The following is a 27,907-nucleotide window of genomic DNA, read 5'->3' as shown; positions in this document are numbered from 1 at the left end:
TCTCTCTCGGCGTCGTCGGGGGGTTGGCACAGGATCCGAGACGCTGTCTTTGAAGAAGGGAGCGGCCGTTGAAGAGACACGAAGAAGAAAGAAGACGTCGAAAGTGGACGAGAGGGATGGATTAAAGGGGCAAAGATGAGCACGGGAAGAACGGTGCAGTGCCTTATTTAGCAGGGCGGGGCGGGGGGACCTGCAGGCCAAGGTAGCGCTGGGTACCGCGCAGGGTGCCTCGGCAGTGGGAGAGACACCAAGTACAGTCAGGTAGTTAGGTACCTACCTGGGTGGGTAAGGTAGGTACCTTACGTATACCAGGTAAGGTACCTCGGTACTTAAGTAGGCACCTACAGTTACCTAGGTAGGTACACTCCGTACACACAAGGCGACAGAGGAGCTCCGCTGCGGTGCGTGTGCTCGGGCGGCTGCCAACGAGGCATGTCCGTCTTCTTGGCGACTGGCCCAAGGCAAATATGGAGTTGCCGTCGGCCAGTCTAACCTGACCTGACCTGACCTGACTCATCACAGCCAGCCCTCGAGCACCACGGGCACGGGCACGGGCACGGGCACGGAGCGCTAACGGGCGTTACTACCTGGCAGATAGTACTACTAGTACCTACTAATGCAGCGTACAGTAAGGTAGGTATGCTCGCGCCTTGGTCACTGGCTCCAGGGCGCCACCGCGAGTGGGAGCGCGGTTGTCGGCAAAAATAACCGAGGCGCACGGGCCGCCGCCTCTGCAGGTACCGCCGCTGTACCCACCCGTCCCACGGCATTCCAGCTCGGACGCGTTGGACTGGCAAGTACCGTCTGGTACACCAGAGTCCACCCGGGCAAATCACCCATTTGCCTCGTTCAATGCGTACATAGTACGGCACGAGGTAGTAGAGCCAGATGGAGGCACTCGAAAAAGAATCCGCCGCCTTTTTTTGTAGCTTGCAGTTGGCGTGTTTGTCCCGTCTGCCGGGCGCCGTGGTGTGCCGTGGTGTGGTGTGGTGTGTGCTGTGCTGTGCTGTGCTGTGCTGTGCTGTGCTGTGCTGTGCTGTGCAAGACTGCTCTGCTCGGCGCTTCCCCAATACGATTCCCGCCATCACTCTCTCCGCCATATACTAATACCTAGGTACCTACCTAGTAAGGATCAGGTAACCACCTACCTAAAGACCTACCTAATAATAGTAAAGCACAAACAACAGATAGTTCACATGCAGGGATCCCCATCTCCATCCTCGGAAAGCGCGGCCTGTCCATCGACTCCGCAACTGCCTGCATTGGTCCCGACAAACATTGGCACCTCAACTTTTCTTGTGCCGCGTCTTGTTTGATAAAATAAAGGGCGCACTTCCCAGATCCTGCATAGAGCCTGACGAATGCAAAGTCTAGCCTCTCCGGTGACCCAGTGTCTGCATCGCCACCGGCCCGGGCGTCCGGGGCGCTTGGCGCTTGCCAGAGCGGGGCCTCGGCGCTGCAGCTGCAGGTACCTCAGTACCCGAGCAGTACCTCCAAGGTCCGCCTTATGCAGATGCATGACGTTCGCCAACTAATCTACACCAACTCATTGTAATGCCATCGAGGTTGGAAGCATAAAGGCGCACTCCAGGCCCGGTGCATAGATGAACTGCACGTGTGGCGCCATGCTCGACGACGTCGGCCATTGCGACGGCATCCCACACATTCATTCTATCCTGTCTCTAGTTACCTATGCTGTCCATCTGTCTGGCTATAAGCGCACCTACTGTACTGTACACGTACAGTAGCATGTACCTACACGTATGTAGTACACACGTGCTCCCTTAGGGGAAAAAGGGTCCCTTGTCTCAACTCTCCACGAATATACCAATTACAGTAATTAATTAGTAGACTAAACCCCACCCCCCGGCGACAAGTCGCTTGCTTCCGCCTCTGTTTCTCCCTTACACGAGGCCCTGTCTCCCCTTCCCGCCCCGGTCCAACCACCTACCAAGTCTGGAATGGTCAAGCAAGCACACACACATGGCTAGCCCTGCACGACATCAGACGACATCGGACGACATCAGTCAAAAGAAACAATAAGCGCGTCCGCTTTTTCCAAGAGACAAGGCGCACGGCTTGTCCGGCCGTCAAGCTGCCTCGCACGTCCATGCCCTCGCGCTCAAACTTTGTCCTCGTCCAGACGCACTGGCCATCCTGCTATCGTCCCATCTACCTATACACTATACACACACAATCTTCACACGCACAGGGATCCTCTCCGCCTATTCGCACCGCCGCACCGAGCTTGTGCCCGCCACGTGCCTCTCGCTGCCCGGCCTCTTCATCCACTCCTCCTCGGTGCTTGCTTCCCCCGAGTCTCTAGCCGCCCGTCAGACCACAGACGCAAACATTACCACGTTCAAAAGTCCTTTCCAAACCACCCACTTGCACGGTACTCCACGGTTTCAGGCATATGCACCAAAAGAAAAGCAAAGTGGTATTGGTTCCTCGACATGTACTGTATATGCCTCTGTATATACCTCCTCTTCCATCCTTGCTCCAGAGCCGTAGCGCGCCCTGGCCAATTCGCAGATATCCGGCCTCTCCGGGATTTAATGCCCCTTCTATAAGTGTCGTGACTGAAGCAAACGCCCATCCATGCTCGAAGCAACCAAACTCGCCCGCCAAAAATAGCATCATATCCACGTGAACACAACTTCCAAGCCATCTCTCGCTCTCCTATTCGTGCTTGGCCAGGCTCTGCAGGTTGACCAGCTCCGCGTACCGTCCGTTCCTCTTCATCAGCTCCGAGTGCGTGCCCGCCTCGACGATCCGTCCCTGGTCAAACACGTAGATGACGTCGGCCTTTTGGATCGTGCTCAGCCGATGCGCCACCGCAATCGTCGTCCGCCCCTTGGCCGCCTTGTCCAGCGCTACCTGCACCACGTGCTCCGATTCCGAGTCCAACGCCGACGTCGCCTCGTCCAGGAGCAGTATCTTGGGGTCGCGAATCAGCGCGCGCGCAATGGCGATGCGCTGCTTCTGCCCGCCGGAAAGGAGGGCGCCCTTGCTTCCAACCATCGTGTTGAAGCCCTCGGGCAGGGAGAGGATGAAGTCGTAGATGTTGGCCTCTCGGCACGCAAACTCAATCGCCTCGTCCGACACATGCTCATCGGCGCTGCCCAGAAGGATGTTCTCCCGGATGCTGCCCTGATATAGCGTCGGCTCCTGGCTCACCAGAGCAATGTGAGAGCGGTAGTCGTTGATGTTCAGGGAGCTAATCTCCTTGCCGTCAATGAACACCCCGCCCGCCAGCGGATCGTAGAAGCGCTCCAAGAGGGCTATCGTCGTGCTCTTTCCGCAGCCCGACGCGCCGACGAGTGCCACGTACTGCCCCGGCCGCACCGACAAGTTGAGGCCGCGCAGAACGGGCTGCTCGGGGCGCGTGGGATAGCGAAAGTGCACGTCGCGGAACTCGACGTGTCCGTCCACCTTTTCCAGGCGCTCTCCCTCGGTCGACCACGAGTCAATCGTCGGCTTGCTGTCAAACAATGCCTTGAGTTCCTGGGCCGCGTGGTGGGCCTTGCCCATGTCCGGGGCGAACGAGAAGATGGAGCCCGCAGACTGGGCGCCGAAGACGATGGCCATGAAGCAGAGGAAGAACTGGAACTGGTTGTACTCGAATTTGCCGATCAGAGTGCCTCCGTACCAGAAGCCGAGGGCAAAGCAGAGGAAAAGAAACGACTGCGAGGCGGCGTACAGCGCGCTCGACTTGAGGATCGATATCAGGCTTCTGCGCTGCTGCGCAGCCAGGGCATCGTGGTACATCTTGAGCACGTCGTGTTCACGCGTCAGGGAGGCAACAGTCCGGATCGCTGAGATGGCCTCGGATGCAAACGTCGCTGACGAGGCGTACGCCGCCTTGGAGCGACGCTGGAAATGAGCAAGCATCCAGAACCGAAAGAAGCCGCACCCCAAGAGAATCGGAATGGTGGAGATGCAGACAAGCGACAGCTTCCAGCCGATGGACAAGGAAACTGTGATGGCCGCGATGAGCGTCGTCGTCATCATCAAGAGCGTCCCCAGCGTCACGCCGCTGAGGCCAGCCACGTGCGTAGTCTCGGTCGACAGAAACGACGTCAGCGCACCGGCCGTGTTCTCTTCTTTGTCGAAAAAAGCCACGTCTTGTCGGAGCATGGTCCTGAACGCGCGGTCCCGGACGCGGTGGACGAGACGCTCCGAACACTTGGCAAACGCCACGCCCTGCAAGGAAAAGGCAAAGAACTGGACAAAGGCCAGCATCAGGAACATGGCGCTCCAGAAGTCCGAATCTTTCTTCACCTGGTGGCGGTTCTGGTCCGTTATAGGTTGAGACAAGGTCGTGATTTGCTTGGCGAAGAGGACTTGCAGCGAGAGACAGGTTAGCAACTGAAAGGTCTCCACCACCGGTCAAAGGGGGGAAGGATGGGACCAAGCAACTCACCTGCCGACGTCGGGTTACCGCCACCACAGATGACGCAGAATACCAGGCCAACCAACATCAGCTTCCATTCAGGCGCATTGAAAGACAAGATGAGCTTCATCAGCGTCCACAAGCCATCCCTCCCCGTCTCTTGGGGGCTTCGCTTCTGCAGAGCAATGCTCGAGGCCGACTTCTGCGTCGTTGTGCGTCCGAGCTTGGCGGCAATGTCGTCGTCGGGATCCGCCATGAACTCGCCCTTTTTAGTCGATATGCGGCGAATCAGCTCTGCCTCCTCCTCATTGAGTTCTGCCTCCTCCTCGGCCGTCATGGCTTCCGCGGCAGCAATGTTCTGGGCGGACACGAGCTTGAAGTAGGCCGACCCCTTTTCGAGAAGCTGGTCGTGGGTGCCTTGCTCGATGATGCAGCCAGCCGACATGACGACAATGTTGTGAGCATCTTTGATTGTCGATAGCCGGTGAGCAATGGTGATGGTGGTGCGGCCTGCAGCGGCAGCCTCCAGGGCCGCTTGCACAACGCCCTCAGACTTTGTATCAAGGGCAGACGTGGCTTCGTCCAGAAGCAAGACTAATACAGTCGGTCAGCCCACATACGCAAAAGAGGTATGCTCTCACTCGCAATAAACGTCGGGACTTACTTTTCGGGTCAGAAACAATGGCTCGCGCTATGGCAATACGCTGTTTCTGACCACCAGAAAGGAGGAAGCCTCGCTCGCCGACGTTGGTCTCGTAGCCTTCCGGCAGGGCCGACACGAAGTCGTGGGCGTTTGCTTTGACTGCTGCCTGGATGACAAGCTCGCGCTGCTTCTCCTCGTTTTCGTCCTCAAACTTGGTCCCGATCAGGCCGTGGCGGATGTTGTGGAAGATGGTGGTACCGAACAGGGTGGGCTCCTGGCTGACGAGAGCCATCTGCTGGCGAAGCCATCTCAGGTTTAGCTTGCTGATGTCGTGGCCGTCTAGGTAGACAGAACCCTCGACGGGGTCGTAAAAGCGCTCTACGAGGCCGACAATGGTGCTCTTGCCGGAGCCGGAAGCGCCGACGAGGGCCGTGGTCTTGCCGGCAGGGATCTCAAGGCTGACGTCGTCCATGACAACCACCTCGGGCCGGGACGGGTAGATGTGCTTGATGTTCTCGAGCCGAATGTTGCCCTGCAGGTTGTCCACCTTGGTGCCCTTGTCGTCGGTGGGGTCGAGGGGGGAGATGCGGTCGATGGTGTTGAAGATCTTGGCGGCGGCGGCAACGGCGGTGGTGAAGGCCTGGATGTTCGGGGTGACGTTTCCGAGGTTGAAGGCACCAATCATGACGGACATCATGATGGTGAGCACCTTGGAGAGAGGAATGATGCCGTCGACGAGGAACTTGCTTCCTTGCCAAAAGGCCAGGCCGTAGTTGAGGAAGAGGATGAGCATCATGCCAGCAACCATGACGGCCAAGGCGCTCTTGAGGCGGAAACCGAAGTACTCGGCCTTGGTGAGGTGCTTGTCGTACTGCTTGGCCAGGCGTTCCTGGGTGCCAAAGGCGATGGCGTTGCGGATGGAGCTGATGACCTCGTCGGCGAGGCTGCCGCCCTGGGCGTAGGCCTCGAGCGAGGCCTTGTTGTTCTTGAGCATGAAGCGGGAGCCGCCGCCTATGTTGAGGAGGAGGGCGAAGACGGTGGAGGAGAGGATGAGGGTCAGCTTCCAATAGTTGACGAATCCGATGATGAAGGCGGTGACAAATGTGGCCAGGGCGGCGAGGGTGAGCGACACCTTTTCCGAGATGCCATCCTGAATGAGGTTGGTGTCCGAGGTGATGCGGGTGGTGACCTCGCCGGCGCCGAGCTTGTCGAAGAAGCCAATGTTCTGGCGCATGCAGCTCTCCAGGTAGTGCTCGCGGATCTTTGCACTGATGTGCTCGCCCGTGTAGATGAAGCCCACGGTGCAGATGTAGGTGACGACGAACTCGCCAATGGCTAGGTAGATAAAGTAGAGGACGAACTTTGTCAGCTCGCCGACAAATTCGTCGTACGTCTGCCGTCCGCCAGAGAAGAAGTAATTCTGAAATATGCGCTGGAGATTGCCGAAGATGACCGTCATGAGCGGCAGAGCGGCACCCGAGGCAATGGCGCAGACTGCCGAGACGGCGAGGATGATGAGGTCATTGCGTGACGAATAACGATAGATGACGCCGACGCCCTTTTTGAGCTCCGGCGTGACGATTTGCCTCTTGAGGATCTCGGCCTGGTGCGCAGGCAGATGGCGGTAGAGCTCGTCGGGATCGTCTGCTCGCGGGGGCGCGATAAGCTTGGAGTCGATCTTGGCAAGCTCCTTTTCCTGGTCGTGCCGGGGCGGAGATTGCTTGGAAATGGGGGCCGAGTCGGTGGAGTCGCCCCCGCTGCTGGCCGAGGAATTGGAGGCGCCCTTGGGCATGCCACTGCCATCGGGGCTCTTTTCTGAGAAGTCGGCCGCCATGTTGGCCTGTTGTAAGTCGAGGCTCGGGACTGAGCTGAGACTCGTGGATTGCTTCCCGCCGTGTTCTCTCGCTAGCTGATTTCGGGTTGTTTTTTTCAATTATATTTGTATTTGCCAAGGAGGATACTGGCGCGGCAATAGTCGATGCCTGGTCTCTTCAGAGGGTGTCGATCTGGAACGTCGTCTCGGCGGCGAAAGGAAGGGGGCGCGTCGACGCTCGGAGCGAAACTCGGGGTCGAGGTCATCCGGCGAACTAGTAACGGATGAGGAGGAAAGAGAAGGCCGCGATGAGGGAAAGAGAGGGAAGCATGCCCAGTTTTGTCCAGGAGATGGAGTTGTTCGAGTGATGTTTTTTTTTCTCGTTGGTTGGTGGCCTAGGCAAGGCAGAAAGGAGGAGGGGGGCGTGTGGTGTGGTTTGAACCGAAACCCCGGGGGCAGACAATAAGCCGTCGCGGACACGGAAAGTAGCAGGGCCCGAACGGGTTGCGTCTTGCCAACTTGTACGATAACGGTTGCCGCCGTTGTGTCGGGAGGCGGCGGGCCAAGCTCCGCAGGTACCGCTCTAGGGTGTCTCGGTGCCGCAAGAGGCCAGCAGTAGATAGCGCGGTATCTACGCACGGCTGCAGCCACCGTTCGGCTACAGGTACTCCGTACAGTACAACGGAGCAGTAGGACCGAATTTCAAGCCACACGGCCGCGCGACGCAAACGAGAGCGAGCTGCTGCTGCAGGGGCCTGCCGGCGGACTCGCTCGGTGTGGATCGCAGTAGCGCCGCACCCCGCGACGGACCCGACGCCCGAGCCTGCCAAAAGGGCAGCATATTAATACAGGGATGCCTGCTATAATACCGTGTACGGTACATGGAAGTGGGGGGGGGGCGGACATTATTTCTCTGTCCAGTAAAGGGCACCCACGGCTGGCAGACCGAGATGAGCGCTCCATTCATCGCAAGCCAGCACTCTCTTGATGCAATCTTGAAGTCCCATCCATAGATACAATCCCCGCCTGTACTATACATGTATCTGCAACGGGACGTGGCGCTTGCTTGAGCTGGCGACAGCCGAAAGGAGCGCGCTGCTCATGCAGTCGATGACGGGGCTCTTGCATCCCTCTCTTGTCACCATGCCTCAAGGCACCCACCTGCTGAACCGGGTCAGCTGCGACGCATACGCTACATGATCACAACGTGCATGCTGCCTGGCGCAACGTGGGCTCCGAGCCGGATAGTCGGCTCTCTACATCTGTACTGTACATGGAAGGCGCAGAGACACTCGCCTCATCTGTTGCTTCTGCTGCTGCTGCTGCTGGTAAGACAACCAATGGCTTTAGATTAAGCGTTTGCGTTTGAGTCACCGCCGCCCGAGACATGCTGCCTAGTGGTGATAGTGCTGCAGGCAAAAACCAAGACTTATGCACGATCAGGGTTAAAAAAGGAAAACAGACGGTCAAGAGAAACATGTTTGTTTCCGGCAAGTGGGGCTCTTCGAATCGATCCTCGGGGTCTTGCAGTGACCCGAGCTACCGAACACCGACCCGCCGGGACCCCAACTCCGCACAGTCCCCTGCTCCTTACGGCACCTTGACCTTCGGTGTAGACACACTGGGCGCGAACCCGACAGGTGGCCGCTGTCCATTGATCGGACAGGGCGTCCATCCATCGTCCACAGGAACTGTAGGTCCCTTGTACTTGGTACCTAGCTGAGGCTGAGACGCGTGCGGGCTGGGCCGCCTTGGATCCCCCACATGCTGTTTCCGAGTCTTGGTGAGTCAGAGCACCGGCCAGCGAACAAGGAAACAGAAGAGTCTCCGACCGTTGCAACTCGCTTACGAGGCTGCTCGATGAAACGCCCTCCAAGCCGTGCATGTTGGGTGGGCTCGCTTAGTTTCTTCTCCCACGCCCTTCGGTGCAGCCAAGTGTGTTGTTTGGTCTGACGTTGCCCTCGCTCTGTACTCGGAAAAGAGAACCAGTGACGGCTACTTGCGTCTCGGCTCTCAGCCTCTCAACCTACTCAACCTAAAGGCAAGGTGCAACGGCCAAAGTGCACTATGCACGTAAGCGTCTCCCTGTCTGTGCCTCGAACGCGGGCTTCCCTTCTCATCTGCCTGCCTGGAACCTGTCCAGGGAACTTCCCTTCTGCGGAGTCTTGGGCGACGCTGACGCCATCGAGGGCCTCGTCTCTCCGTCATGAAACGTATCCGCTCCACAGAGCGGCGGCAACGGTGGAGTCATAGAGCCGGCAAGCCGCATCCCAAAGCGGGCGTCGCACCAGCCGGTCCCACCGTCTCAAGTCGCCCGGCCAGCAGCCCAAGCTTCTCACCTCCGAACCCACGCTTCCGCAAGGAGTCAGCGCGACCATGGACATGGATGGACACGGCAATTCTGCCCTAAAAGAAACTTGAAAAAAAAAAACCTGTGGCCTACTGCGATGGAACCATTGCTTATCGCTTTTCCTCCTGGTCATCGTCCGAAAGCATGACTTCGAGTTGCTACCCGCCAGCCAAGATGCGGATAGCAAAGCACAGCACTTTGTACGGTGTACCTACTGCATGTTGGTGGTCTCTTGCCGACGCCATACTTTGCCCCATGTCTGGCTCCGCCGCTCAGCCACACACGGCCGTTTTTTCACCACCAATCGCCGTGGAGCCTTCGGCCATCTCAGCCTTGCCAGAGTCGGCAAATTCTCCTTCTGGACATCGTGGCCTCTGCGCCCCTCCGTGATGCATCCTCATTGATATCCAGTCTCTCCTCAGCAGCACGCGGAGCTTTCTGGCACTGCCCATCTCTAACCAAGTCCATGCGCCGATGACACACCGGCCATCGTCACCGCCAACATGCTCCCTGAAATCCTCGTCATCTGCCTCACCTTTCCCCTGCTCTCCCTCGCCGCCCGTCCAAAAAACGCCATCCTCCTATCAGAGGTCCAGTCACTTACCCTCCGCGGCCATGGCGCCAAGACAACAAACCGTCGCGTCTCCGCCATCCCTCAACTCAAGTGCATCTCCTCGAGAGACGTGTGCAGGCTCTTCGAAATCGATGTCATGCGCTGCACCAACCAGGGTTCTTCCTACGGCGGCGAGGACATTGAATGGAGCTGCTCCGCCTCTCTGCCTGAGGAGCTCAAGCTCGGAAGTACCGATGTCATCTGCGAAGGCTACTCCTCGCCTGACGACCCTTTTGTCTTCAAAGGCAGTTGTGGTGTCGAGTACAGGCTGATCCTGACGGCAAAGGGGGAGTCCAGGTACCCAGACGCCTGGCCCTCTGACGGCTTCTTCAGCGACGGCTCTGGAGGCACCGACTTGTCGGCTTGGCTGTTCGCCATCATATTCGTCGCCATCCTCGGCTGGATCCTCTACTCGGCCTGTCTCGGCGCCCAGGGCCAGAGACGGCAACCCAGGGCCGGGGTAGGACATCGCGGCGGTGGCGGCGGCGGCGGCGGAGGAGGAGGCTGGAATCCTGGCTGGGGGCCCGGCGACGACCCTCCGCCGCCATATCCTGGTACCAAGCCCTCCTCTACCCAGTCGCAAGGCTGGACGCCGGGCTTCTGGAGCGGCCTGCTCGGCGGTGCTGCTGCCGGTTACATGGCCGGCGGTCGCAACCAGCGCAACGATGATGGCCGACGACCCTACGCAAGCAACTGGGGGGCAGGGCCTTCCGGCTCATCACTCTACTCTCCTCCCTCTGGCTCCGGCGGCAGCTCTTCCCGACACGAAAGCACAGGCTTTGGCTCGACTCGCCGTAGATAGGTGCCGATGCCTCGTATTAAGATTCTCCCGTTCTTCTCCCTCTTCATTTCATTGATTGTGCGTCGGAGAATCTAGTCGCTACGGCTTGACAGGTCTTCAATTATCCAACCCCCCAAACGCCGACCTCCGAGATCCCTTCGTTCATGGCTCTCCCTGATCTTTCATAGCATGTACACGTTGCCAGTCGCATCTCCCGAACCCCTGTTGCTCCTAAAAGTACATTGTCCAAACACAGTAGGTTTTTCGCCGCCGTTGCCAAGCGTGCGTCCAAGTGGCCGCTGATCGCCACGTCCTTGTCTCCGGATTCCAGTGTCCTCGAGGACGAGCGCGAGGGATTATGCGAAAGCAAGTTGAGGCTCGTTATGTAGTCAGTAGCCAGGTGACAATGCCAGCCGTTGTTGATGAGTGTCAGTGATGAACGGGCATCACGTCCATCTTGTCGAATGCCCGGGAACAGGTCGGGCACTTTCGCATGCGATTACTGATGCGATCGTCCACGCATTTGTTACAGAACAAATGCCCGCACGTCTTCAATGCCGTGTTTTTGAAATTGTTGCGGCAGATTGTGCACAGCGCAAAAGTCTGGATCCCTTGTCAGCCACAGACGTCCAAAGTCAGGGAGGGCAAGGAACTTCGACTCACCCGCAGCATCTCCTCTTCCTCCGACGAATTGCTGAGCGCCTTGTTTCTCCAAGTGTCCCGGTCCTTTAGAGTATGGTCAAGCCGCACCCTGAGCTTCTCCACCTCGACTTCTTGCATCGTGTTTCGCTCTCTGACAACGGCAGACGCTGCATCCCGAGACTTGACCAGATTGGTGAGATCACTAATCTGCCGATTCAGAGCATCCGTCCGCCTGACGGCTTCCAGGCTGGTCGTTTCCATCTTTTTGTTATCCGCGACAAGCGATGCGTTGGCTTGCTTCAGGTCTGCGAGCTGCTTCTCCATGCTGCCCAGCAGTGTTCGGTTCTGCGCCTCCAACTCCTTGAGCTGAGCAATAATCTCGGAGCTCTTGCCGTTTTGATGTCTCAACGAGCGGATCTCGTTGTTTCGAGTGTCGGCGTCTTTCCGGGCAGCAAAGTACTTCTGATCCGCCTTGCTCTTCTCAGCAATCAGGAGTGCTACCTTGTCCTCTAGGGCAGCAAAGTCCATGACTTTCTTCTGAGCCAAGTCCTTCATCTTCTTGTAGGCCTTCTCGATGGACGGCAATTCCTGGTTGATGGCCTGGAAGTCCTGCTGAAGTTTCTTGTACTTTTGTCGCAGCTCCTCGCTGGACAGCTCCTCGTCATCATCTGCTGGTGACACCATTTCTTGATCCTCGGATGGCTTGAGTCGTGCCACTTCAGACTCGAGCGCGGCGATATGATCGTCTTTGGCGATGACAAGATCCTTGATGTGATCCAATGATGCCCGTTCCTGATCCATGCTCGCCTTTCGTTGCGTGTTCTCGGCAAGAATCTCGTCCCTGGCTGAGCGCACGCGAGCTAGATCCTGATCTCTGGACATGATATCAGCCTCGAGCTCTTGGGTGGCCTGGTTCGCTTCCGCTTCCAGCTGGTTCTTGAACGCAGTGCGCTCGGCTTGGAGTTTCTCAGCTTCCTCGCGTAGGTGTCTATTTGTTGCCTCCAGGTTGTTGACTCGTTTGATGAGGTCTTCGTTCTGGCTCTTGAACTGCTTGAAGACATCTGACCGAATGAAATCGTCGTCCGTCCAAGCGTCCCGGCGCGCCTTCATGTTTGAGTTTTCGTCCTGCAACGTCTTGATTTCTGCTAGAATCGCATCCAGTTGTTCCTTTTGCTTTGCCGCCGACGCCGTCGCCTCCTCATACTTCAGCAATAGTTCGTCGGCCGTGCCGTTCGCTTCGGCCTCCTGGCTGCCCTCGCCAGACGCAGCGGCAGGCCGAGTTGCATTGGCAAATGCCTGCTGTTCCAGCTTCTGCACCTGCGCACTTTTGGCCCGGTCCAGTTTCTTCTCCGCTTTGAAGTATCTGAGAGTGGCGGCATTGAGCTGCTCAGAGAGCTGGTCTTTCTCGGCATCCAGACGATCCAGCTTGAGTAGATATTCTTTCTGGGCGGACAACAGGCTGACGACTTTGCCTTCCAGGGCAATAGACTCGGGTGCGAGCTCTCCACGTTGGGCTGCGATTCGGCCGAGTAAGGTCTCCGCCTTGGCCTTAATGGTCTTGCCTCTCTCCTGCATATGGTTCTGAAATTCGTGGAGATCCTTGAAGCTAACGCCGCTGAGATACGGGGATTCTGGCCAGTCTATGCTTAGTTCCAGGTGACTTTCGGAATCGGACGGCGCACATACCAGTTGGATTGACCGTGTCGGGGAGTTCACGGGCAGTCATGCTCTCCACTTCTTCCAGTAACTGTTCTTATGTCAGCCTCGTCTGAAAACGCGCGGGGAATCGGTAAGGGTACCTGGCGCCACCAAATGTCGATAAATCTTAGGTGATCGTCGTGGTGTACGCATCGCTTGTGTAGTTCCTCGAGTCGCGACTCGGCGGTGGCGGCCTTGCGGCTGTATTCTTGCATCTGACGGTATATCGCCCCTTTTGTGTACGCCTGGGTTTTCTGGTCAGTACGAACTGTCGTCCAGTCCGGTCGATGGCAGAGAGGTATAGTGCGCAATGGGGTCATGAGGAACGAAGCGTGGGATGAGAGTGGAGTGGGTAGAGCGGGTTCAGAGAGCTGCTGATTACCGTCGCTGACGAGCATCATCACTGGCTTGGTGAGCATCAACATCGAGCAACGGTGCCTGAGCAGGGCTCGGAGAAAATGCTGTGAGGGGAGACGTGTAATTTCGGCGAGGTGCAAAGGGGTATGCTCGATTGTCATGCGGCCCGCCAAAGCGGCGAGAACTGGTCCAAGGGCACGTACCTCGATCCAGCTCTCCTCCTTCATGTCGAGGGCATCGTCCTTGGCCTTGGAGCCGTTGACGGCGATCCTCTTGCTAGGGGGAGCGAGCTCGTCGGCGGCGCCGATGGCGGGTCTCTTCCTGTCCTCCATCTTGGAAAGCGTGGGTGGACGAGGCGAGGCGGCTGGAGTCGTTGCTACAGGCATCAGACCGCGTGTCCAACGAGATGTGAAGCGCAGCGCGGGGCAAAGTCAGGGGCAGGGCTCGACAGCGAAGTGGCCTCCAAGCCACGTCTCGTCCCGGGGCCGGCCGCGCAAGGAGTCATCCAGCGGATCGCGTGGAATTGCGTGGTTATGTTGAATGGGGGGGGGGAGATCGTTTGTTACAGGAGTTGAAATTTCCAAGTCGACTCACGAATCAAGAGGCCTGGCCTCAGCACGAAAGAGGCTTAGTCCTGCGCTATCCCTCATCGGGCACTCCCTTATCGATTCGAGGGCCGGGTAATCCTCGCTTGGGTGGGTCTGTTCCTCTGGAAATTGTCGCTGGTTTGCCGACAACTTCTCTTTTGCAGAGGCAGCCATTTCCCCGACGTCACGTCTGCACCACCGAACCCCCTTTTTTGCAGCGCCATGCGGTCCACCTTGCCAATTGATGCTACTCTTCTCGCAAACCTCAATCGCCCGTCATGAGTTCCATGTTCAAGAAGAAGGGCGGTCTCGCTTTCAAGCCCAAAATCCCCACGACTCGACCGAGACCCGTCAACGCTCCATCCGTCCCAGCACCGAAAAATGTCGAAAGCCAGCCGTCGATTGATTCGCCAATCGACACGGCCCTGAATGACGCATCCACGGCTTCCGAACCTGTTCAATCCTCCGTCACTCCTCCATCTGAGTCACAAATAGCGGCGGACACTCCAAACCAATCGTCACCTCCCCCTCCTCCATCAACCCAGACTACGACCGAGAAGCAGGCCCTATCCGATGTGCCGTCAGAGACAGGCTTGCTGCCTCTCGGCAGCCCAGCACCAGCAACGGATGATGCCTCTTCGATAGTAAATACTTCCAGTGATAGTACAGCAGCTCAGGCTAATCACACTCTCCAACCTGCCACCGACGGGGAGAGCACAACCGCCCAAGTCCCAAACCCGGCGACTGTTGCACCACCGTCCTCTCCGTTCAAAACATCGGCTGAGGCCCCGTCTGAAGGACATGCAAGTCGGGAACTTATCAAGACAATATCCCCTTCAACGCCAGACGTTGGAGCCCAAAATTCCTCAGATGCTTCGGCGTCTGCGCCACCAGCGGTTTCATCCGCACCAGAGCCTGTGGCGAAGCCGGCAAAGAGGAAAAACAAGCGCGCAGCGGCAACCCAAGAATCGAAGGACGGCGAGGAAACAATCAAGCCGCCGCCGAGACGTCAACGTAAAAAGGCCTCTAAGCAAGAAGGCAACGCTACCCCGCGACCTCGAACTCGGAAGCGCAAGGACGACAACTCCAATGATGAGGATGCTGCGGAGAAGAAAAAGCCTAGGAAAGGCCGGTCGCCTACGCCGGAGGATGCAGAGAATCAAGTGGTGGACTTGCAGCAACTGAGAATGGCTGACTTGACAAAGGATCTCCGAATAGGCAAAAAGTTTAGTCGACATGATGAGCTACGAGATCGAGAAAGAAAAGCCCGAATCAAGGCCAAGCTTTCAAAGGATGGTGACCAGGTTGACGACGAAGCATCGGGCTCGGCGTCTCCCGCGCCGGCCAAGCCAGACGGCCAAGCAAACGTGCCGGCCAGTGACCCGACCAGCTCTTCGGCGCCAGCTCCGGCATCCGGTCCGCAGTTCCGCATCGTGGACGGGCAGATTGTGCTCGACCAGAGCTCGCTGTTCATGGACCGCCATGCGCGTGCCGCCGCTGCACAAGCCGGGTCGAACATGGAGACGATTGAGGAAAACGACTTTACGCGGTTAATCACCAGCAGCTCCTTTGCGACATCTTCCAAGCTCAAGGGGCCAAACGTATGGACTGATGAGGAGACGGAGCTCTTCTACCGGGGCCTTCGAATGTTCGGAACCGAGTTCGAGATGATCTCCAAGATGTTCCCCGGCAAGCAGCGGCGCCACGTCAAGCTCAAGTTCAATCGTGAGGAGCGCCACAATCCGAAGCGCATCGACTCAGCCCTCATTGGGGAGAAGACGATCAAGCTCGATATTGACGAGTACCGGGCATTTACCGGCATCGAGTTTGAGCCTGTCGAGGCCATCGAGGCGGAGCAGCGCAAGATCCAAGAGGCCTATGAGCAGGAGCGGCAACGCGTCGCCGATGAGCAGGCTGAAATTATGCGCAAGAAGCGCGAGGAGCTCTTTGCCGACGACGGCGACGAAAACGCCCCGGGCAAGAAGAGGAAGGGCGGCAAGAAAAGGGGCAAGCAGGCGGTTGCCTACGGGCTCAACGGAGAGCCAATCACGCAGGATGCTTGAAAATGGGGAGACCAGCGACGGCCTTGGGTCAAGGTAGAGCAGGAGAATATCCAGGACCTCTTTAGGGGTAGGCGAAGGCGTTAAATCGGGACGGCATGATACCCCGCGGGGCATTTGTTTTCTACAAGCTCAGATTAGGTATGCAATCACTGAGCTTGAAACCAAACACGACTGTCGTCGACGGTTCCAATATAGATGACGAAGCAATTGATGATGATGGCTAGTCCTGTCGCCTCTAACAACGAAGGACGTGAGACACTATAATCGGGGAGTCACGCCGAGGCAGATCCTTTGCTGGGGATGCGGATTTTTTGTTCTTCTTCCTTTCGTGTTGAAATCACAGTGCCTCTGCGCTTGCCAGGAGCGTGCGCCAAAGTCGGAAGCCGACGGCCAACTGTACACGCAGACGGGTGGCATGGCCCGCGGTTTCACGACTCGACTAGATTACCATGGCAGCCACTCACGAGGCACATGTCATCGAATCGCCCAGTCCTCTGATGCTCCGAATCCTCCACGCTTGGTATTCCCGGTGGCCTTTCGTAATCATAAACACGTCGTTCTGTCTCGGATGCCACCTTGGTCTCCTCCTAGTCCCTGCAACATGTCAGTTTGTCGGGGGCTCGTCGTCCTCGGGCTGATCGAAGAGGAAGTTGGCGGCAAGTTCTTCGTTCTTGTCGCAGGCAAAGTAGGCTTGGATAGCCTGATCACGGTCGAAGCCGAGCCGACATAGCTTCTCATCGTTAGCCGAATTCAGCAAACCAGTGTAGCAAGCGTCAAGTCATACTCGCTCAATGGCATCACGCTCATCCTCGGTAACAGAAATCGCCTGTGCGCCAGGAGGCAGGGGCACATCGTCATCTGCGCTCTCTCCGAGGAGCTGCAGGAACTGGTCGGGGTTGGAGGCAATGAGCTGGGCCAGCTGGGGGTTCCCGGAGCCGAGCTGTTGGAGAATGGGCTCCAGCATCTGAGGTTGCTGCTGGACCACTTGGCGAAGCTGTTGGAACTGGGCATTGTCTCTGAGAAAGTCCAGGTTCCCCATGTCGCCGCTCTGGGCAGCGGCTGCTGCTGCTGCCGCCGCCGCCGCCGCCGTTGCGTTGCCGCCACCCCGAGTAGCAGAGCCGCCTCCTCCCTGTTGAGCGGCGAGGTCGAAGAGGTTGATCCCGCCATCGTCTTCGCCACTTTGCGCCTGGGCAGGAGGTTGCGTGGGCGCGCCGGAACCAGCGGCCGCAGGGGCATGGCGCTGCTGCTGCTCCTGCTGGACGTTGTCCGGGATCCCCTAGAACGCGCCAATGTCAGTCGACGTCGGATTGGGTAATGGAGGAAGACCAACGTTCAGCAGATATTCGACGGCACGGTCGGGGTTGTTGAAGGCAGCGCGCATGGCCGGGTCGATCTGACTCCTCTCAAAGCCCATTGCTTCCATGCTGGCAATGGCCTCGGCGCGCTGGGCACCCATGGCCAGGCCCGGGGCATCGCTGCCGCCAGCAGGAGCATCGGCAGAGCGTTGGGGAGTCGGCGTAGCTGGCGCAGCAGCATGGGTCGAGGAGGACTGGGCAGGGGCGGGGGCGGGCGTGTTGGCGACGGGTGGAGCTGGTGTAGCTGGAGGAGCGGCGGACGACTCGGCGACAGGGGTTGGAGCAGTCGGCTTTTCCTTGGGCTGGTGTAGGTGAGAGATCAGTATGCAGGCTCGCACGAAGAGGCAGAAGAGGACGGGGTGGGCACCTTGTTCACCATGCATACAACAAAGCCTTTCTCCTCGATGTTGTAGGATGCGACCGTTTCATCGTCCTTTAGGATTTTGCCTGCGCAGGGTCAGGAGCGGGAGTCGAGGCAGGGAGGGGCGATGGATCTCACCCGAGTAGATGAGCTTCTGGTGCTTGGGTTCCCAGCCCTTTTCGACCGAGATCTTCTCCTTGACGGCGGAGATCTGCCGCGAGGTCAGCGTCGTCGCGAGAGTGGCAGGATGCGCAGACGTACCTGGTCGGTGGGTTCGACCTCGAGGGTGAACTTTTGCTGCTTCAAATCCTAGGCAGGGGCGCAAAGTCAGCTCGCTCTGGAGCGATGGGGATGGCGTCGACGTACTCTGAAAGTGACCTTCATGGTGGACGAAGCCGGTGCAGCTATGCGGCTGCGGCGGACGGGAGGCGGGCAGTTGGGTGCTCGGGATCTGGACGGCGGAGCTGGATATGAGGTGTCGCAGCGGTGGCGATGATGCGGGAGGCAAAGAAGGCCGAGGAGGAGCTCGGGACGTCTTGCGCGCTCGCTTTGCGTGTGTGTGGTCGGGCTTGGCTGGGTGGGGTCGCTTCGCTTGGCGGTGGAGGAGCCTGCTGAGGTGGACTCGCATGCATCATCCGATGACTGCCTGGCTGTTGTCTCGCCAGCGGATAGGCGCCGGGGCGGGCGCTGGCTTCTATTAGTGGACCAGCAGCCGCTGTTCAGCGGGTGCACCAGGCGCTGGTGAGGACTGGAACCCGATGGAAGGGAGGAGGCATGTACCGTTTGCCAGGCTCTGTACGGGAAAGGGACAAAGACTTGTCCATGTCCACGATACCACCTCCCTACCACCTTGACAGCACAGGACGGGATGCAGCAGACAATGTCACGCCGCCTTGATTGGCGTCTCGGTGTCGCCACAAAGTGTCGACCGACTGTTCCCGACAGACGCATGGCGTCATCCTGTAGGTAAGACGGGATGGCGACGGGCAAAGCGATCCCACGACACGGGAGACACGGGACTCTGCGTGATTCAAAGGGCTTGCCAGAGCTGCTCTGCATAGGTAAGGTAGGCATACGGATAGGTACCTAGGTACTATGCTGATGCTCTGGCCGAAGTACCGGGTACTTGGCCCTACGTCCCCCAACTCCAAAGCCACCTTAACTTACTATTAACTTCGAGGTTCGCACCTCTGTGCGTTGTTTTGTTTTCCCGGCCCGCCTGCCCCAGACAAAGGAGACGTGTTCATCATCGACGTCGATGGTCATTGATTACATGGTCAAGGTGTATCATCAAGCCCTCTCTCGCCCTGGGCCGTCCTCATGCTGTTCTCTTGACGTCTGCCAGCACTGCTGGATCGAAGCCTGACTGCGGCCCGGGACTCAGCAGCCACGCCGGCACTGGAGGCGTCATCCTCCTGTCGCCCCCGCTGCTCGTCCGCTCCAGTCCCGCCTCGTCGTCCTCGTCCCTCTCGTCCACTTGCTGGCCATCGCCTTGAATTTTCAGCTTGGTGCTTTCCAGGCTCGGCTGGTGGCTGAGCGGACTGCGGAGGCTGCCGCTTCGCATTCGAGCCAGCGACTGCATGCTCTCGCGTCGAGAGATGACTTGCCCGGCGTTTGGCGACGCCAGAACGCTCGTCCCCGGCGACGCCAGAGGCGCCGGCGTCTGCGAATCGGATCGGAACAGAGGGTGAATGTGCAGCTCGTCGACGGAGCTCGACGCCGTCAGCCGCGCGTCTTCGCGCTGCCTCAGCGTGCTCGGGCTGTAGCTCCGCCTGGTGCGCAACGAGCGAGGAGGTTCCAGGTCTGTCGCCGTTCTCGGGCTCGGGCTCCGGCTGGGCCTCGGGCTGGCGGGGATGGTCTCGAGCCCGCGCGGCTTGGCCGATGGTGATGATGACATTTCCAGCACCACCTGTCTGTTATGTGTGTCCACCGACGACGTGTCCCACGAATCAAACGAGGTCTCCTCGACACTGCTCCCACGAGGAGTTGACTCCCGTGATGAGGGCCGCCGTTCGCCCGCTGGCAGCAGCTTCGTCTTGGACGAGCTGGGTCGGATAACCTGCGCAAACGGAGACGAGAAGAAGCCAGCCTTGGTCCCTGCCGACGGCTCAGCAATGACCAGCGGCGCCGGGCGCTCGACTGATGCCATTTCGCGGATGGTCTGGTCGCTGCCAGTCCTCGTCTGAGCATATGGAATGGACTTTACGCGAGAAATGCAGGTCCTCTGATCGTCGGCGGGCATCTCAGCCGGGTCAGCCCTCCCGACGACAAGCTCTCGCGAGGATATGAAGTGAAGAATCATTAGGACAAGCTGCAAAGCTGTGGCAAGCACCAGGGCCACAGAAGACCCAGCAAGCAACTGGGCTTGATATTCGGCAGGCGGGGGCGTCTGATCTGCTCGTGAAATGCTCAAGTGTGCTAGGGCCACGGCCGAGACGGCGGCGGCAAGGGCACAAGCCAGGAGCTCGAAACCAAAGATGACGTATAGGCATCGGCTCGATGGCACCCGGCCGGTTTGGAAGATGTGGGACGCGGCGAGCCACAACAGGACCACGAGGACGGCGGACTGTAGCGAGGCGGCGACTATGGTGACGGGCCTGAGCGACGCGTCGTCGACATGAGCGGCTGTGATGACCTGGAGGCAGAGGAGGGTCGAGGTGGCAAGGACAGCCAGGAAGCCGCCGAGGATGCGCACGAGGGCGCGAGCCATGGCCACTGGCCGGAGGCGACCAAGCCTACCGGCGGCAGATGTCGGGCCTTCTCTGCGGAGAGGATCGTTGCGGCGGTGAGTATGTCGGCTGGGTGTTGCAGGCGGCAGTCCGACGACAGCAGTGCAGCGCCAGCACGGTGACCGGAAGGAATGGCGGAGGGGTGGAGGATGGCGGACGAGGGCCTTTGTTTATGAGCCTGGCCTAGTGGGTATGGCGGCGGGTGCACAGCAAGGCAGTGCAGGTAGGCCACAGGCACCCGGGAGGGGTTTTGATGGATCAAACAGCTCGGGAAGAGGGAGGGAGGGGCATGAAGGAGGGTGTCGATGAATCGTCGAGAGAGTGCTTTTTAGTACCCAACAGGTGACGCAGCTCTTTGTTTGTTGGAGTCGGGACGACTGGACTCAGGATCGGATGTGGGGGAGGCCGGTGTGAGTGGCTCAACAGGGGTGGAGGCGAAGATGCAATGCGGACCGGGATCAACCAAGGCGTACGGCGGTGGGCATGGCGGAGGCATCAAGAGCCGGCCCTCGGAGGGTTGAGAGGCCGGAGAGAAAGGCACGGGGGCTCGACGAGCTGGTCTGATATAAAAACAAGATTCTGCAGGCCCGACGCGGTGGGGAGAAGAAGCGCGCCGGCGGGCGAGACGTCTGATGGCGTGGGAGGGTGTGACAGTCGACGAGCAGTACTCTGTACGGTAGAAGCTTTTGGTGCCTGCAGGGACGGTCTTCCTTGCATACGGGAACAGGGATCATGGTCCGAAGAGCTGGGAGGAGAACTGCTTGGCGACTCGATGTGGACGGGGCGAGACAGGCAACCGAGTCAACCGTGGAAGATGAAATATGTTTAAACTCAACCATACAATATGAAGTATGTATGCATGTTATGTATGTTCTACTTGCAACGACTGCCTATGCACATAGACTCGTGTGAAGGAAAAGGAGAGGAGGCAATGGAGGCGGCGAGGGAGACGGAGGCCGGGTGCTGCGGCGGCTGCAAGTCATGGCGGCCGAGTCAGGGCAGGACGACGGGCTTGACGATGGTGTCACGACAAGAGAGAGAGAGAGGTAACGTGGCACAGGCAGTTGAGCTTTGGGGTGGAACGAACGCGGGACGGGACGGGCATTTGTTGCGTGAGTGTGAGAGGTGAGACACGGTAATCAGTCTTGTTCAACACACCCTCTTTGGGGACTATAATACGAGATGAAAACTTATATGTCAGGTCGATATGGCCAGCTCTATCGCGGTCTCTCTCTCTCTCTCTCTCTCTCTCTCTCTCACTCCCACACACACTCTCTCTCTCCCAATCCCTCCCTCTCTCAGCCTCGTCGTCCTACTTGACACTGACAGGGCGGGCACACGACCAGGCAAGGAAGGACATATATGAGACGAAAAGAAGAGGAGAACATATACATACATACATACATAGCAAGAAGACGAAGAGGGTCTCCAGGGGGCGTGTGGAATCCACGTCCGTGGGTCGAGGAACCCCTGTCCCCCTGTCGGGCCCGATTCATACGACAAAAGGGGAGCCCACGTTGCTGGGCAAGCGCCAGCCAGAGCTCTCGATCCGTGTCTCTCTTTTATTTATTGTATTGACTATCGAGGCAAACAATATTTTTCGTTGTTGTTGACGTTTACGCCATTTTCGCCCCCTTCTCGACAGTGATGGCATGCCCTCTCCTCTCTCCCCTCCCCCTCCCCCCCCTTCTCGTTGCTCGTTCTCGGGTCAGCCTCACGCAGCCGGGCGAGGGCCGTCCCTGCAAAACCACATGCGCATGCGTGTTGGTCCAGGGCGCACAATACCTACATATATGTGTGCGACGATGGGGGCTCGGGGCAGTGCTGTTTTATATGACCAGCGTATCCGCCGTCGGGAAAAGCAGCGGCGTGCATTCTCGCCGCGGGCTGGCCGGTGCGACGCGAAGCTTTGCCCTCGACGCAGGCAGCCTCTTTTTTCTCTTTTTTTTTTCCTTCCCTTCTTTGTTGCTTTTCGCGATCCATTTTACACACGGTCCATGGGGCCCCGAGGCGGCCGCACGGGAGGCCCGCAGGCCGACGGACGGACGAGGGGACGCTCCGGCGGCCTGGGCGGGATGCTTGGCGTCCCGTCTCGTACATACATGCTCCGTACAGCAACTACAGTACCTAGCGTTGCTAAGTTGATACTTACCGTGCCCCAGGGCAGGGCCTTGATGCAGCAAGCATGGCATGGATGGTGGTGCACCGGAGGGCAGAGGGAGCGTCATTCGTCGAAGCCGGCGAGCCGCAGTTGCTTCTTCTTGCTTCCTTTTCCTTCTCGCTCTTTTTTATCATCATTGTACCGAGTATAGCCAGCTTGGTTGGTTGTCACTTCTCAACCCGGCGGGCGACAACTCCCATGTTGCTTGCCATGACCAGCCCAGCTCGTCCTCGGCCTTGAACCCCGATGACCTTTGTTTTGATGTTGTTGTTTGGTTCTCCTTTGTTTATATCCGGTTGATTCTTGTGCCCAGATCAGTCCCCCCGAGAAGAAAAAAATCCCCCATGTTGACGCGACAGAGCCGCGAGTGGAGACGCAAAACGCGTCGGGCAGGGATCCGGCATCTTGGAAGGCCTGCACACCACGCACGGTACGTTGTAATGACGAGATCGCAATGTCTTGGTCCTGAAGGCGGGGACCATGTTGCAACACACGTGAGGTTATCCATCCGTCGGCCGTTGATCCGCCTTGCCCGGACGTCATCGGGGTGCGAGTGAGACAGCAAAGTGTTTAATAGTGCCAGATTTCATCTCGGCGATCCCTGCTCGTGTCATGTCTCGATCGACCTGTCTCTCTCTCTCCATCTGTCTCTCTCCTCCCACACGAGACTTGGCAATGGCGGCGGCGGGGGCCGTGGATGCCGCCATGGAGCATGATGAGCGTCTCGAGCCAAAAGTGTAAGTCCATATCGAGATTTTCTCTCTCTCTCTCTCTCCCCCTCTCTCTCTCCCTCTCTCTCCCCTCTCTCTCCCCTCTCTTCCCATCGAACCGGGGCCCTCACCAACAAGCCCCTGGCAGAAGCTGCTCGACACCCACACACACACAGACACACTTGACACCTCAGAGACACCCATCCATCCTCCAATCCTTGATTCACCTCGTAGCCTTTTCCTTTTTCCCCCCTCAGTCCACCCATGCTCGTCATCTTGGCCGCCGCGGCACCTCGTCTATCAACCCATCATACTCACCACCACCACGGGGAAAAAAGAAAGGACAGAGGACATGAATGGGCCTTTTTTTTGCAATCACAGTCTGCAGGTCCAGCGCTGTTTGTTTACTTGCATATCCAAAAAGGAAAGAATAGATAAACAAATAAGAAAGGGAAAATAAGGAGGCAACAAGCCAAGATGCTGTGGGGGAGGCAAGAGGAGCCGCCCGCTTGCCAAGCCCCCAGCATCAATCGCAACGTCTGGATTAGTCCTTGGGAACGGTGACACTCCGTATGCGCCGTTTATGCGACCCCGGCCAGCAAGGGACTGGAAACCGGAGAAGCCTTGGTGCTAGCCATGACAGGTTCCATCGCCCGAGTCGAGTCTGCCGAGGCCGCAGCCGGCCACCGGATCCAGCAGAAGCCGGGGGGGCTGCCGGGGCCCAGGAAACACACAAGAAGGGCGGGCCCCTCCGCCCCCTCCCTGCCATACAACACGCCGTGGCCTATTACCAGTAACTACCATGCCCCATCCCGGTCTCTGCGGCGGCCCATTCGCGGGGAGCTCCGTCGGATATACAATTCTGGCCGACCGGATCCTCGGGTTCGGGGGCCGATGGGTCGACGGGTCCATACATATTGAGTCTGTTTTGTTATACATGTCGTCGACACGCTGGTCAATGCCGAAGGGAGGAGAGAAACGAACCCCTGGTTGCTTGCTTCAACAACGAGATGCCGCCCGTGGTCGGCAGACGGGATTGATCTCGTCGGGGGTTCAGTTCCAGCACGGCTCGTTGCGAGAAACCAAGGGCAGCCGGTTGTGGCTTGCCTTGCCGTGATTGTCATGTCTCGCCCGGCTTGTCCTCCAGACTCGTCTTGTCGCTTGTGGGAGACGGCCAACACCACTGCATGAATACGTGAGTTGGTGGTCGTAGGTTGTGTTGGTTCTCAATTAGTGCCAGGCGTCAGGCGAGTCTTTGACATCATGACCCCTCACGTCCGCCCTACCCTATACCGAGCCCCGATCCCGGTCAAGGAAAAGGCTCCCCGGCTGACATGCACCGACCGCGCTTCGGTCCGCTCGACGGGACGCTCAATTGAATAGGCAGAACGAGAGCGCTCCAGGCCGGAGCCGATTGACCGTCCACCATGACCAAGCCGCGCGTCATCTACTGGTTTCGGACCGACCTGCGCCTCCACGACTCGCCCGCTCTCAAGGCCGCCCTTGACCTGCAGCCCGCCGTGCTCTGGCCCATCTTCACCTGGGACCCTCACTACGTCTACCGGAAACGGGGCGGTCTGAACCGATGGCAGTTCCTGTGAGTCTCTTTCCAGTCGAGAGGCCTGGGCCTGACCATGTAATGCGCACACACCCGGCGCAGGCTGGACTGCCAAAACGATCTCTCGCGCTCCCTCACCAAGCTCAACCCAAAGTCCAAGCTCTTCGTCCTCCGCGAGGCGCCCCAGACGCTGCTGCCCAAGCTCTTCAAGGCCTGGAAGGTCACTCACCTGGTCTTCGAAAAGGACACAGACGCCTATGGCCGCGAGCGTGACACCCTCGTTGAAAAGGCGGCCCGCGACGCCGGCGTCGAGGTTGTCGTCCGCCCCGGCAGGACCCTCTGGGACAGCGACGCCTTGGTCGAGAAGCACGCCGGCAAGCCCACCATGTCCATGGCCCAGCTGCAGGCCGCCGGCGCAAAGCTCGGCCCCGTCCCGCGCCCCGTGCCGGCCCCCGACCACCTCCCGGACCCGGGCGAGATGCCCGTCGACTTCGAGCATGACCCGCCCAACGCCAAGCCCGACCACAACGCCGACCGCAGGACAGACCCGGAGTCGGCGTACCGAAAGCTCGCCGGCCCCAACGACGACTTTGCCATCGAGACGATGGAGGAGCTGGGCTTCCCCCCGGCAACGACGCCCCATCGCGGCGGCGAGACCGTTGCCCTGAAGCGGCTCGACAACCTCATCCGCGACAAAAGGTACACGGCCACCTTTGAGAAGCCCAAGACGAGCCCGGCCCAGTTCGAGCCCCAGTCGACCACCCTGCTGTCGCCCTTCCTCCACTTCGGCGCGCTCTCGGTGCGCGAGTTCTACTGGCGCGTCCAGGACGTCGTCGACGCCTACGGCAAGGGCGCATCGACCCCCCCGACGAGCTTGACCGGCCAGCTGCTCTTCCGGGACATGTACTTTGCCGCCCAGGCGGCCATCGGGCCCGAATTCGCCCAGACCGCCGGCAACCGCTACTGCCGCTTCATCCCTTGGCATCTCCCCTCCAAGCGCGACTCGGACACGGGGCTGGCGGCGGCGTCGGGCGACTATCACGTCGACTCGGACGAGGCCGAGGCGTGGTTCCAGCGCTGGCGCGCCGGCCTCACCGGCTTCCCCTGGATCGACGCCCTCATGCGCCAGCTCTGCGAGGAGGGCTGGATCCACCACCTCGGCCGCCACGCCGTCGCCTGCTTCCTCACCCGCGGCGGCTGCTACGTCGACTGGGAGCGCGGCGCCGACGTCTTCGAGGAGTGGCTCCTCGACCACGAGCCCGCCTGCAACGCGGGCAACTGGCAGTGGCTGTCTTGCACCGCCTTCTTTGCCCAGTACTTTCGCTGCTATAGCCCCGTCTCCTTTGGCCAGAAGTGGGACAAGGAGGGCGACTTCATCCGCCGCTGGGTGCCCGAGCTGAAAAACCTCGACGCAAAGTACATCTACGAGCCCTGGAAGGCGCCCCTCCAGGACCAGAAAAAGGCCGGCGTACGCGTGACGGGCGACGGGCTCTCGGGCCGCGACGAGGGCACGTACCCGAAGCCCATATTTGACTTTTCCATGCGCCGCGGCGTCTGTATCGAGGCCATGAAGAAGGCATACGGGGTCGGCCTGCACGGCGACGACCCCCGGGTCCTCAACGGCACCTGGCGCGAGCTGTTTCCCTCGCCCGAGGAAAGCGAGGTGCGAGGCGAGTATGGAAGCGACGATGGCGCGGGTGCGGACGAGGCCGACCAGGAGGAGCCGTCGGCAGGAGACAAGCGACACGCGCGCAAAGCCAGCTCCGAGGCTGGACCAAAGAAGCAGAAGAAGTAGCCGGGGTGCCAGGGTGAGGCGAAGGTCTCGAAGGGTGATGGCGAGGAGGCAATCGAACCAAACTTGAGCAACTAGTTTCTCTCAACCTGTGACTGTGTGAGATTTGCACCCAGCCCATACATCGCCCACAGCTCATTTCCCAAAATGCGGCCCAGTAACCAATTTCCGACACGAGTGAATTCTTGACGCGTCGGGGACGAGCCCGAGGGAGTTTAAACATCTGTCGCTGCTGGATCTGCTCGGTCACCCGGGCGGGAGAACATGGCTGCAAAAGGCGTCACGACGTATGACGATATCCAAGCAGCACGGCCGGGCTATCGTTGAAAGCTCCGAGGGTCAGTAGTCGGCCCGCCAATTGGCCAACCGAGACCACTCAACTGCCCACCGACGGCTTTCTTTGCTGCTTCGTGTGTCGGTAGCCTGCGTCGCGAGAGCCGCCTCGAGAGCCATCTCGGACAAGAAGGTGAACATTTCAGTCGAGCCTCTACAACCCGCAATGTACATGTGCTGCTGGGCCCGATCTGGGTCAGTCGTCCTCAGCAGCTTGGCCAGCTCGACATTGGCATCGACGTAGCCGAACTCGGCCAAGGGCTCAAACACCTCAGTCGCCTTCTCTGTCCGCCCCAGCTTCAAGAATGCTCTGCCAAGCCAGAGCAGGCAGGTCCACTTCCACTCGAAGCCCGATGACCCCGCCTTGAGCGCTCGTTGGAGCATGGCCACCGCGGCTTCGAAGCGGCCCTGCTTGAAGAGCCACTGACCCTCGACCATCAGAGCGTTGGGGTCCTTGCCCCTGGCCACCAGCTGCCGGAAACGAGCCTCGGCTTTGCCCATCTGCGCTATGGCCAAGTACAAGTCGGACATGATGAGGTTCCGGGCCAGTGATATGGTGGACGGGACGTATCCCAACTCCGAGGCGGATGCCCACATGACCATGCTCCAGACGGCGCCCCGCGTGCCGGGGTTGTGACGCATGATGCAGCCCAGGTCGTGCAGAACGTCAGCGGGAATCTCTTTCCCTACATCACACGTATGAGTATGAGTCGTCGAAGGGGGCAATTCCGCGGCCAGGGGCGGGTGCTTACCACGGCCGAACGAGATGGCCCAGGGGCTCGCGCCTTGCCGGACGGCTTCCGAGATCATCTGGGCGCAGTCATAGTACCCATCCGCCGACAGGCGATGGAAAACCTCGGGATCCTGGGAGACGATTTGATGAAAGGACTCGCGAGGGAATTCTTCCATGCTCAGGTTGTCGGCGCTGAAGGCGTTCCTGGGTGCACGAAGCGTGTCGTATGCTC

General features: G+C 59.1%; 8 protein-coding genes across 8 annotated transcripts; 3 read left to right on the top strand and 5 right to left on the bottom strand.

Moving 5' to 3' along the window:
* Positions 1 to 2,682: 2,682 nt before the first annotated feature.
* Positions 2,683 to 6,873, bottom strand: HRG_05512 (ABC transporter domain-containing protein; the record flags this gene model as incomplete). The annotated part of the gene is made up of 3 exons (XM_044863983.1): positions 2,683 to 4,346; positions 4,427 to 4,990; positions 5,061 to 6,873. 3 exons carry the CDS (start codon positions 6,871 to 6,873, stop codon positions 2,683 to 2,685), a joined length of 4,041 nt encoding a protein of 1,346 aa, XP_044720515.1.
* A 2,832-nt stretch (positions 6,874 to 9,705) lies between these two features.
* On the top strand, positions 9,706 to 10,617 carry HRG_05511 (SOCE-associated regulatory factor of calcium homoeostasis domain-containing protein; the record flags this gene model as incomplete). The annotated part of the gene is made up of 2 exons (XM_044863982.1): positions 9,706 to 9,885; positions 9,931 to 10,617. The coding sequence occupies 2 exons, from the start codon at positions 9,706 to 9,708 to the stop codon at positions 10,615 to 10,617; spliced, it is 867 nt and encodes a 288-aa protein (XP_044720514.1).
* Positions 10,618 to 11,025: 408 nt separating this feature from the next.
* Positions 11,026 to 13,625, bottom strand: HRG_05510 (BRE1 e3 ubiquitin ligase domain-containing protein; the record flags this gene model as incomplete). Its single annotated transcript, XM_044863981.1, has 5 exons — positions 11,026 to 11,199; positions 11,260 to 12,869; positions 12,925 to 12,985; positions 13,038 to 13,190; positions 13,497 to 13,625. 5 exons carry the CDS (start codon positions 13,623 to 13,625, stop codon positions 11,026 to 11,028), a joined length of 2,127 nt encoding a protein of 708 aa, XP_044720513.1.
* A 533-nt stretch (positions 13,626 to 14,158) lies between these two features.
* HRG_05509 (myb DNA-binding like domain-containing protein) lies at positions 14,159 to 15,943 on the top strand (the record flags this gene model as incomplete). The annotated part of the gene is made up of 3 exons (XM_044863980.1): positions 14,159 to 14,543; positions 14,751 to 15,253; positions 15,305 to 15,943. The coding sequence occupies 3 exons, from the start codon at positions 14,159 to 14,161 to the stop codon at positions 15,941 to 15,943; spliced, it is 1,527 nt and encodes a 508-aa protein (XP_044720512.1).
* Positions 15,944 to 16,547: 604 nt separating this feature from the next.
* HRG_05508 (UBA/TS-N domain-containing protein) lies at positions 16,548 to 18,043 on the bottom strand (the record flags this gene model as incomplete). The annotated part of the gene is made up of 7 exons (XM_044863979.1): positions 16,548 to 16,673; positions 16,728 to 17,219; positions 17,274 to 17,600; positions 17,666 to 17,745; positions 17,798 to 17,870; positions 17,921 to 17,968; positions 18,026 to 18,043. The coding sequence occupies 7 exons, from the start codon at positions 18,041 to 18,043 to the stop codon at positions 16,548 to 16,550; spliced, it is 1,164 nt and encodes a 387-aa protein (XP_044720511.1).
* Positions 18,044 to 18,977: 934 nt separating this feature from the next.
* HRG_05507 (uncharacterized protein) lies at positions 18,978 to 20,369 on the bottom strand (the record flags this gene model as incomplete). Its single annotated transcript, XM_044863978.1, has 1 exon — positions 18,978 to 20,369. The coding sequence occupies one exon, from the start codon at positions 20,367 to 20,369 to the stop codon at positions 18,978 to 18,980; it is 1,392 nt and encodes a 463-aa protein (XP_044720510.1).
* A 4,317-nt stretch (positions 20,370 to 24,686) lies between these two features.
* HRG_05506 (FAD binding domain of DNA photolyase) lies at positions 24,687 to 26,612 on the top strand (the record flags this gene model as incomplete). Its single annotated transcript, XM_044863977.1, has 2 exons — positions 24,687 to 24,856; positions 24,920 to 26,612. 2 exons carry the CDS (start codon positions 24,687 to 24,689, stop codon positions 26,610 to 26,612), a joined length of 1,863 nt encoding a protein of 620 aa, XP_044720509.1.
* Positions 26,613 to 26,948: 336 nt separating this feature from the next.
* On the bottom strand, positions 26,949 to 27,851 carry HRG_05505 (tetratricopeptide repeat domain-containing protein; the record flags this gene model as incomplete). Its single annotated transcript, XM_044863976.1, has 2 exons — positions 26,949 to 27,628; positions 27,695 to 27,851. 2 exons carry the CDS (start codon positions 27,849 to 27,851, stop codon positions 26,949 to 26,951), a joined length of 837 nt encoding a protein of 278 aa, XP_044720508.1.
* Positions 27,852 to 27,907: the final 56 nt, after the last annotated feature.

The sequence above is a fragment of the Hirsutella rhossiliensis genome (genome assembly GCF_020360975.1).
Source record: "Hirsutella rhossiliensis strain HR02 chromosome Unknown scaffold00005, whole genome shotgun sequence".
NCBI lineage: Eukaryota > Fungi > Ascomycota > Sordariomycetes > Hypocreales > Ophiocordycipitaceae > Hirsutella > Hirsutella rhossiliensis.
Note: the sequence above shows the minus strand (reverse complement) of the source record. Positions and strands in the feature narration are given on the sequence as shown.